Source organism: Lycium barbarum, chromosome 10 (genome assembly GCF_019175385.1).
Source record: "Lycium barbarum isolate Lr01 chromosome 10, ASM1917538v2, whole genome shotgun sequence".
Taxonomy (NCBI): Eukaryota; Viridiplantae; Streptophyta; class Magnoliopsida; order Solanales; family Solanaceae; genus Lycium; species Lycium barbarum.
This window is the reverse complement of record NC_083346.1, coordinates 13,080,146-13,090,754: the sequence shown is the minus strand read 5'-3', so window position 1 is coordinate 13,090,754 and position 10,609 is coordinate 13,080,146. Positions and strand designations below refer to the sequence as shown.

The 10,609-nt window shown below is 34.0% G+C and overlaps 1 protein-coding gene across 2 annotated transcripts; it reads left to right on the top strand.

Moving 5' to 3' along the window:
• The first annotated feature begins 6,353 nt into the window (after positions 1–6,353).
• Positions 6,354–10,119, top strand: LOC132613662 (eukaryotic peptide chain release factor subunit 1-3-like). 2 transcript variants are annotated; one of them, XM_060327787.1, is made up of 2 exons: positions 6,354–6,503; positions 8,428–10,119. In XM_060327787.1, the coding sequence occupies exon 2, from the start codon at positions 8,467–8,469 to the stop codon at positions 9,778–9,780; it is 1,314 nt and encodes a 437-aa protein (XP_060183770.1). In that variant the 5' UTR covers positions 6,354–6,503; positions 8,428–8,466; the 3' UTR covers positions 9,781–10,119. The 2 variants fall into 2 exon arrangements, with proteins under 2 accessions (XP_060183770.1, XP_060183769.1); XM_060327786.1 differs by having other exon boundaries at positions 6,358–6,503; positions 8,423–10,119.
• The last annotated feature ends 490 nt before the right edge of the window (positions 10,120–10,609 follow it).

The window sequence follows — 10,609 nt, the reverse complement described above, 5'->3', positions numbered from 1 at the left end:
CTTCAGGCATAACTTTAGATTTCAAAATCAGTCAAGTTAGTCCATAAGGCATAACTTTAGATTTCAAAGTTAGGTCTTAAGGCATAACTTTAGATTTCAATGTTAGTCAAGTTAGGCCTTCAGGCATAACTTGAGATTCCAAAATTAGTCAAGTTAGGCCTTCAGGCATAACTTTAGATTTCAAAGTTAGGCCTTAAGGCATAACTTTAGATTTCAAAGTTAATTAAGTTAGGCTGAAATAACTTTAGATTTCAAAGTTAGGCCTTAAGGCATAACTTTAGATTTCAAAGTTAATTAAGTTAGGCCTTAAGGCATAACTTTAGATTTCAAAGTTAGGCCTTAAGGCATAATTTTAAATTTCAACGTTAGTCAAGATAGGCCTTCAGGCATAACTATATATTCCAAAATTAGTCAAGTTAGGCCTTAAGACATAACTGTAGATTTCAAAGTTAGTCAAGTTAGGCCTTAAGACATAACTTTAGATTTCAAAGTTAGGCCTTAAGGCATAACTTTAGATTCCAAAGTTAGTCAAGTTAGGCCTTAAGGCATAACTTTAGATTTCAAAGTAAGTCAAGTTAGGCCTTATGACATAACTTTAGATTTCAAGGTTAGTCAAGTTAGGCTTTCAGACATAACTTTAGATTTCAAAGTTAGGCGTTAGGGCATAACTTTAGATTTCAAAGTTAGGCGTTAAGGCATAACTTTAGATTTCATAGATTTCAAGTTAGGCTTTCAGACATAACTTTAGATTTCAAAGTTAGGCGTTAAGGCATAACTTTAGATTTCAAAGTGAGTCAAGTTAAGACTTCAGGCATAACTTTAGATTTCAAAATTAGACCTTCAAACATAACTTTAGATTTCAAAGTGAGTCCAGTTAGGCCTTCAGGCATAACTTTAGATTTCAAAATATGGTTCGGACAAAAGCTGAGTTCGACCGAACTCTAATTCGAAGGGCTAGCTCCGCTCCTGCTCGCAAGCCGAAGATTAGACATTTGGAGTATGAAGCAATATTGGCAACCGTAACGTGCAACCAATAATTTTTTGTGGGCGCACTACTAAAGAGAACAAAAAAATAAATATGGGGAGGTTTATTTCAAGAACAACATGTTTTTGGTGCATTCGTGTAAAATTAGATTCTTCCCACAGTAGTTCAAATTGGCTGCCTATTATTTTATCACAAGAAGCATATTTAATTGATATTTTATTTTAGCTTTGATATTATGACTGGATATTGGTCGTTCGAATAGAAATTCCTAAAGCGGTTCACTTACAACTACAAACCTCGGTGCTGTTTTCATTTTACATTACTCCTTCCATCTCATAATAAGTGACTCTTTTAGCTCATGTACATCCTTTAAGAAATTATTTACTCCTAGAAAATTATGAATATTTTTACTAACTTACCCCCAATTAATGTCTAGAAAAAAAAAGTTATTTAATGATTATTGTTTATAAATAAGGGTAAGTTTGGAAGAATAGGATTAATTTCTTCTTGAAATCCTAAAGCGTCACTTATTTTGAAACAAAATAAAAAGCTTAAAAGATCACTTAATATGAAATGGAGGGAGTAGTATTTGCTAACGTGGGAAGAGGCGATTAAAGTATATGGAGTTTTCACCCTACCAGATTTTAGCAATGTATCTCATGAACAGTTTAATATTTTGTACCCCAAAAAAAAAAAAAAACAGCAAATTAAGAACATTGCAAGGTAAAACGGAGTAAATGCCTGGTTCATTAGTAATCCGAGATCAAGTTTTTGTTTGCTAATCGAGGTCCAATTGAACAGAAATTAAGATACACACACACAAAAAAAAAAAAAAAAAAAAAAAGGAACACAATCATAACATTTACGAAAATTCAGATAGTATTAATCAATAACTAATCCATATATAAAGGCAAAAGAATGAATCGAATAATATCATTTCGATTACAACAAAACCTCCAAATCCAATCAAATTAAAGCAATTAAATCCATTTAATTTGAAATCTGGAGGAGAGAAGTGTGAAATTGGGGAAGAAGATGAGTTGGAGAAGAAACCTAATTTATGTGGGATGGGACTTGGGAGGGTAATTTCGTCCATTTATTTTTAACTTAAAGTGTTGAAGAGTAAAAACAAAAACAATGAGATAGGAGGGGCAAATATTAAAGACCAGCCCAAAATAAGGGCATTTGTGCTAATGACCCATAAATATTCGATTTTGGGACTGCTATTTATGTTGTAGTCGGAATTGCTTTTTATTTTTATTTTTTATAAATATATTCAATTTAGAACTACTTCAAACATATGAGATTGAAGTTAAAGTATGGCGAACTTTGAAGTGTGGTCTTGTTAAGGTCAAACATCAGACATTCTTGTCCGAAATTTGATCGGATTTGCAAACGCCAACAAATCTAATAGCCTCATTTTGGCTATTACATAGGAGTTGAGTTTACCCTGTGCGCACCTGAAGAGTAGCGGGTGCGGGTTCCCATGTCATAAAAAAAACTCATTTTGCAACAAAGGTTATTTGTTAAGTGTTTTCAAGCTTTTCCAACAAGACCATTTGATTTAACTTACTTTTCATATTTTAAATTCAAGGCTCACTTTTTCAAGACATTATACTTCAATTACCCTAAATTTGAAAATACTACTTCGTTAGGGGAGGAGGAAAAGCAAAGAGAAAAACGGCTTTGGCTGAAGTCACCTATACTTTAGATACTATAACACATAGTGAAGGAAAAAAAATAGATACATGTTAAATTGGGCCTGCATTTTTTACGAGAGAACACAGACATCTCAAAAAGTTGCTTCAAGTCATTTTGAGTACTAATAGAACATGGACTAGTTCAAAATATAAAAATAAAATTAACATAAAGTAGTTTTCTCAGTCAAGTTGACTTTCTTATGGAGATGTTGGTTTGTTACAAAAAGAACTTGGCGATTGCTTTTGAAAATTAACCTTAAGAATGATTTTAAGGAATGAGACCCTTAATTAACCTTAAGAATGATTTTAAGGAATGAGACCCTTCAAATTAAACTGATTATCTTGGATCCATTAATGATGATGTAGTACATAATAGTAATAAATTTTAGGGTTTGTTTTGGATCCATGTGACCAGGAGATTAGGGTTCGAGCCGTGAAAACGGTCTATTGCAGAAATGTAGGGTAAAGCTACATACAAAAGACCCTTCTGGTTCGGCCCTTCGCCGGACCTCATGCATATCAGTAGCTTAGTGCACCGGGCTGTCCTATTTTGTGACCTCAATATAATGCTGGCTATCCTATCTCTTCTTTGGCGTGCGCACCGTGATATTTTGGTTAATGAAGATTTTATTTAATTATTCAGATCTCGATTATTAAATATGTTATTTTGCGTATGAATCTTATTCGTTTGGATCTTAGCCATTAACTTAATTTGTTATGTTTCTTTTACAATCATTTTAACGAGTCTGAATATATTTGAACAAGTAAGACCATTAATAATATCTTAATGTTATCTTGATATGAACCATTTTATGATTTTATAGATACGATAGTTCACTACTACATCCGTTTTTACTGTTATCCTCGTTGTTGTTGCACACCACTATCGATTACCATCATCCGCCAGCCACAACCATCACCATTGTTAATTCCCGCAATCAGCTGTCACCACCACTAATTACCATTTACAATCATTACCACCAACCAACATAATCTAAACCATCACCTATCACCACCGACTATTACCACCACCAGTCACCATCGTTTATCCCCAACAACCAGTATTAATTGTCACCACTGGTCTATTACATTCATCCACTGCTATTGTTAGATGTCTCATGTCAACTACCATCATCATATATCCCCAACTAGGAGTGTTCATGGTTAGGTTAAAAATCGATCCAAACCGAAATCCAAAGCAAACCGATTAAATAAATCGACACTTATTGGGTTTGGTTTGGTTAAATTTTTAAAAATCGATAATATTTGGCTGGTTTTGGTTTTTATTAAAATAATAGATTAAATTAGATCGAAATTATCATGAAGTTCACGAAGTTTAATCACATATTTTCTTCCATAAGGATTAACCAATCTTTCTTGTGCCATAGGTAGATAAAGTTTCTAGAATCTTTAGTTTTGAGTATTCTAACTTACATGTATATAAGACACTATATAGTTAAATATATTTGACTTGTTTCGAGTATATTTTAACGAAATGATGTTACATTTTCCTGATAAAAACTTTGTCACTTTATTTGTTTGTTTAATGTGAAGAAATAATAGTAGGAAAAAAAAGGAAAGAGTATATTTTTATGTATTGTAAAAAACTGAATAACTGAACCAAAACCGATAACAACCAAACCGATAAATGTATATTATATTTGATTTGGTTTGATTTTAATATTTAGAAAACCAGCTAAATTAGTTTGTTTTTTATTTAACCAAAACCCGATCCAAACAGAACCGTGAGCACCTCGATACCCCAACAATAACTATCAGTCCTTACTATTATAGTCTATTATCATCATCCACTGGGTGCCACCATGCCAACCATCATCAACCATGACTATTTATTATTGTCAGTCACTATCTTCACAGGCTATCACCCACAATCATCATCAATCAGAGGCGGATTCAGAATTTTAAGGTTTTGGGTTCCCAAAAAAAAAAAAAAAAATCAAAATAATAATATACCTAGTGTAGTCCCACAAGTAAATCACAGCATTCCGGAAAAAGAAACGAGAGAAGTAACCAATGTCGTATGTTGTGAGGAGAATACCTTTATCCTGCATAAATGAAAAAAAAAAAAAACAAGTAGGGCAGAATTAACCATAGATTAGATCATACCATAAAAGTGGGGTTACTGTTACTCTTTTGCTGGAAAAAAGAAGAAGTAAATTTGACTTAAAAAGAAGAAACGTGGGGTTACTCTCTTGCTGGAAAAACAAAAGAAGTAAATTTGAATTATAAAACATGATTCCAGCGGGAATCGATCCCGCGTACAATCTGGACACAACCCGCTTCAGTTTATTTGAGTTGCTAATATCATTGAGCTATAAAACTTATTGGACCATTCAACATTCTAATTCCAAGCTTAAAATAATATGTAAAAGACAAAAAACTACGAACAAGTTAAAGAAACATTTATAAATTACATTATAAATAAATATTTTTATGAATAAATATGTTTGAAATTTTATAAATGTTGGGTTGGTTTGATTCGGTTTTACTTTTTTTAGTTAAAACCAAACCAAACCAACAATGCTCAGGTTTTTCTTTTTAAAACCAAATCAAGTCAAACCAAACCACTAGTTGAGTTTTTTCTCACTTTGATTTGAATTATCAGTTTAGTGCAGTTTGTCGATTTGCTTTGTACACCCATTGTAGTGGTGGAAAACTATGAGTATCCTACTAGAATATTCGAGGCATTACAAGTTACCCCAGTCACCAACCTTAAAGAAAAAGATATTTAAACCCCTAGAGAAAAAGCAAACCTACTTAATTAGCTTATCAAATGATTCTCGAGAAATATTTATACCATTTTACATGTCAAGAGTCAAACTAAGTAAAATAGATTAAAAAATGAGTATTCATATTTTCATATATAAGTAAAATAGCAAATCATATTACTTCTCTTTTAACTTCAAAATATTTAAATTTTAATTGGTAAATGAGTTAACATAATCCGATTTATTTCTAAATATTGGTCAACCTTGAAAATGAAAAAATCCCAATCAAAAAAGACAAATTGGAGTATTTAAGGTTCACTTAAAAATATAGATAACTTATAGTAATAAATACTCCTTCCGTCCCATTTTAGGTGAAAGCCTTACTGTTTTGGGGGTTAAAATATTTTTTTTCTGTGACTATCATTTTCTTAAACTTTGCTGACTTGTGATATTTTTTTGTGTAATTTTCAAATATATATATATTTTTTTTGAAAAAAATATATCTAAATTCATAGTAAAATTAAAAGTATTTTTGTGCTCTTACTCCAAATACCTTCACCTAAGTTGGCATAGAGGGAATACTAAAAATGGAAATATAAATATGTCAACTTCCAGCTTGACAGTAAAATTCTGTTTTTTATTGTATATCGAAATTAGGGGTCGTTTGGTGCATGGTATAAGTTGGGATATCCAGCACTAATTTTTTGTATCATATTTGGTAAAAAGTATAAATTTATCCTGGGATAAATTTATACCTTGTACCAAACAAAATATAAAATGCATCCCATGGTATAAGCTGGGATATCTCTTCCTATCCCACTTATCCCGGAATTATTTTATCCCATCTCCTAAATGGAATAAAATAATCCCAAAATATGAGATAAATTAATCCCGAAATTATAATTCTAGGATAATTTTGGCTACCTACCCAACGATCACTTACGAATCTGCTGGTTTTACAAACTTGTATCCATTTGTTATTTCAAAAAAATGTTATTATTGTGGCATATAAATAGCAGCTCAAAAGGGTTTCACATTTTTTCAACAGCCAGTTCTGCTCGAGCTACTGCGCCTGCTTTCTTCCAACAGGTAACGTATGCCCCTATTTTTCTCTCAAAATTAATTTGCCTTTTCATTAGTTTACCTTCTAAATCTAATTTTTTTTTTATTTTTTTTTGCTTTTGTAGTATCTTCAAATTGATTGTCTTATTTGTGGATTGATTTATTGCGAAGTTACTGCTTGTATATATGTGAGAAACCATTACTAGAGCTATGTTGTGCTGGTAATTAGAGAAGTTAATACTAAAATGAGATTCAAAATTTATGAAGTGATTGCCCCAATGAATATGTCAAAGACCTAATTTTTTTTTTTTTGTTTGTTTGTTTGTTCCATGATTCGTTGTTAGTAGAATCTTGAAAAAGAAGTGGTTTTAGTTAGTTAATGTGGAAACTTGTTTAGTTTTTGTAACCCAAAGGTGCGCGGCCTAGTGGTCGAAGAACTATGAGGTCACAGGTTTAAATCCTAGCACTGGTGATTTCTTTCCATTTGTTCAAGCCTGAGTGGATAAAGTTACCGGTACCTGTGCTGATGGGATGTAGTAGGTAGCCTGGGGAATTAGTCTGAGGTGCGTAAGCTGGCCCGGGACACCATGGCTATCAAAACAAAACTTTTTTAGTTTTTGATGAATGAAACCTCATTTGTTTGCCTTTTGAGGCTAGTGGTAAAAGAGTTTGGTTAGCGTTGAAGCCGCAGATAAAGAAGGAATATGTAGGTAGACTTGAGTTAGTTAAACTTTCGAGAAAGGCTTACAAAGTAGATGGTTAGTGCAGAGATTTTTGTGTAATTAGAGATCTGTTGGGGAGGGTCAATTGTTCTAGTACCCTTCCTAGAGGGTGATTAAAAGATTGGGTGAGCGCTCTTTAGGTGTATTGAGTTTTTTTTTTTTTTTTTTTTTGTTTGGTAATGGTAATTTATGTTGGTTAATAAAAGTAATTTACTTGGTCTTTGCTTGTGAAGTAGTACTACTATTTTTCTTAGGGTTATTTCTTCAGAAATTAATAAAGGTGCTTCGTCCTTGTCATTGGAAACCAGGTATATTTTTTCAACCTAGACATGGGTTTGGTTTTGTACTTATTGTATTGCTGAACTTACATTTATTTGCTCGGGCAGTTTCTCCCAACTAGGAACGCTCTTATTAAGGGCCCGTTTGGCTTAGCTTAAAAAAAGCAGCTTATAAGCCAAAAAAAAAAAAAAAAAAAATTGGGCTACCCCAACTTATTTTTTTGGGCTTATTTTAAGCACAAAATGGCCTATAAGCTGGCCAGCCAAATACTCAAAAAAGCTTTCAGCAACTTATAAGCTAAGCCAAACGGGCTCTAAATGAAGCCTTGGAGTATTTAAGAAGTTGAAATTATATTGATGAAATCTCTGCTTATTTGCAAAATGTCTCCATGTTATAGATCGTAAGTGAATATTGAAGCATGTATATCAATTACTTACATGCTACCTTGGATAATCAAAGGTGAAGCTAGTCTTAAAGGTATCCTGTCATTAGACGACAATAGATGGTAATCGTGATTTTGTACAGGCTTTAGTGCTGGTAATTCTTAAGATGCGTATTCTCCTGTTATACTCATCTTTTATATTTCCAGGATGCAATTTCTTTTTTGGCAGTCAGGGGTGGGTTGGTTACTTTTATTTTTTTTAAAAAAAGAAGAATATTCAATTGCGCTTCATGAAGTTCAATTTGTGGAAAATGATAGCATTCATACCTAGAAAAGCTCTAGGGTGCTGATAAATGTGCATTATTTGTTTTAATTACGTCTGATTATTTAAGTGGGATTGTGAAATTTTTATTCATCGATGAAGGCCCTTGATTGAATGCTCAGAAATACGTGCTTCAGAATCAATTATAGTTTGTAATCTTACATTATCTTTCTCTTTTATCTCCTGAATTTTATATTCCTGATCGACGTGGACTCTAATTTGTCTTCAATTTGCTTCCTAGGTCAGACTAATTTGTAGCCGAGCTTGTGGTTGTCTCAATTTGTAATGGCAGATGGCCAAGAAAATGACAAGAATATTGAAATATGGAAAATGAAAAAGTTAATCAAAGCCCTTGAATCTGCAAGAGGAAATGGTACCAGTATGATCTCTCTTATTATACCTCCTGGTGATCAGATATCTCGGATTACCAAGATGTTGGCAGAAGAATATGGTACAGCATCAAATATTAAGAGCAGAGTAAATCGTCAGTCTGTCCTCGGTGCAATAACGTCTGCCCAGCAGAGGCTTAAACTGTATAATAAGGTACCTCCTAATGGATTGGTCCTTTATACTGGAACTATAATGACTGAAGATGGGAAGGAAAAGAAGGTAACCTTTGACCTCACACCTTTTAAGCCTATAAATGCGTCTCTGTACCTATGTGACAACAAGTTTCACACGGGACCTCTGGGTGAGCTTTTGGAATCAGATGAGAAGTTTGGTTTCATCGTCATGGATGGTAATGGCACTCTTTTTGGGACCTTAAGTGGCAACACTAGGGAAGTCCTTCATAAATTCACTGTTGACCTACCCAAGAAGCATGGAAGAGGAGGTCAATCAGCTCTGCGATTTGCTCGTCTTCGAATGGAGAAACGCCATAACTATGTGAGGAAGACAGCAGAGCTTGCTACTCAGTTCTACATTAATCCAGCCACTAGTCAACCAAATGTATCTGGACTAATACTTGCTGGGTCAGCTGATTTCAAGACAGAGCTGAGCCAGTCTGATATGTTTGATCCACGTCTACAGGCAAAGATACTTAATGTTGTTGATGTGTCCTATGGTGGGGAAAATGGATTCAGTCAGGCCATTGAGCTATCTGCTGAGATTCTCTCAAATGTGAAGTTTATACAAGAAAAGCGCTTGATAGGGAAATTCTTTGAGGAAATCAGTCAAGATACTGGGAAGTATGTATTTGGCGTGGATGACACAATAAAAGCTTTGGAGATGGGAGCTGTTGAAACTCTTGTTGTTTGGGAAAATCTTGATATAAACCGATATGTGCTGAAAAATAGTGTTACCAATGAGATTGTCATTAAGCACCTAAACAAGGACCAAGAGGCTGATCAAAACAAGTTCAAGGATCCTGACAACTCAGCTGAATGGGAGGTCCAGGACAAAATGCCGCTATTGGAGTGGTTTGCCAATGAGTACAAAAACTTCGGTTGTTCACTTGAGTTTGTCACTAACAGGTCTCAAGAGGGGTCACAGTTTTGCCGAGGATTTGGTGGCATCGGGGGAATCCTTCGCTACCAGCTTGACCTGCGTTCGTTTGATGAGCCATCTGATGAAGGAGAATACTTCGAGGATTCTGATTAAGCTTTCCTTCTGTCTCCTTAGCCCAGATGATGGATAGAGATGCAATTTGTTGACAGTTTTGAGGTCATCTTAGCAATGAGTTTCCTGCTATCATCCTTAATATCAATCACTGAGTCTCTGCTGTTGTTAAAAGTTGTTTGCTTTTCCTTTATATGTGAAACAGGTTTCTTTGGGACTATCTTCAATTGGAAAGAGGACTTCTAATTGTTTTATGAGCCTATCTACCTTACCCTTGTGAGTTTGTTATGGCTGTCTTGAACTATGTCTTGTTTGTAATGGAATTTAAATTGCTACAGTTAGAGAGTTATTTATGTAAACCTGAAGAAGATTAAGTACTAAGCTGTAGAGTATAGAAAAAGATCAAGGTGCCTTGTTAAAGACGAGCGCCACATGCGTTGCTGTTTGCCTTTCAGTATTCTATTTATAGGTGGGATTTCATGCTATGATGATTGTTATCATGCTTTAATCATGGCTTCTTTCCTTAAAGCTCCTGGTGCTGCAACTATCACCTGTATGTTGCATTGGATCAACATTGGCATTGAAACAGTGATGAAATAAAGTACTAAGAAAGTGAGGCAGCTGATCTGATAGTTTATTTCGGTTTTATATCCTCTAACCTGGAAAGTTCTAAAGGTGCAAAGTACGTTGTGATAGCAAATTTATTCAATGTCTTCACGGTTGGACGGGAAGTGCTATAAGACGAAAGAAATCCCTTGCAGTGTTGAGCCTGTTCCTAGAAGCATGGAAAAGTGAAGTAGTCTAATAGCCTGTTTGGCCAAACTTATTTTTCCCCCAAAAGTACTTATTTTTTCAATAAGTGCTTATTTTA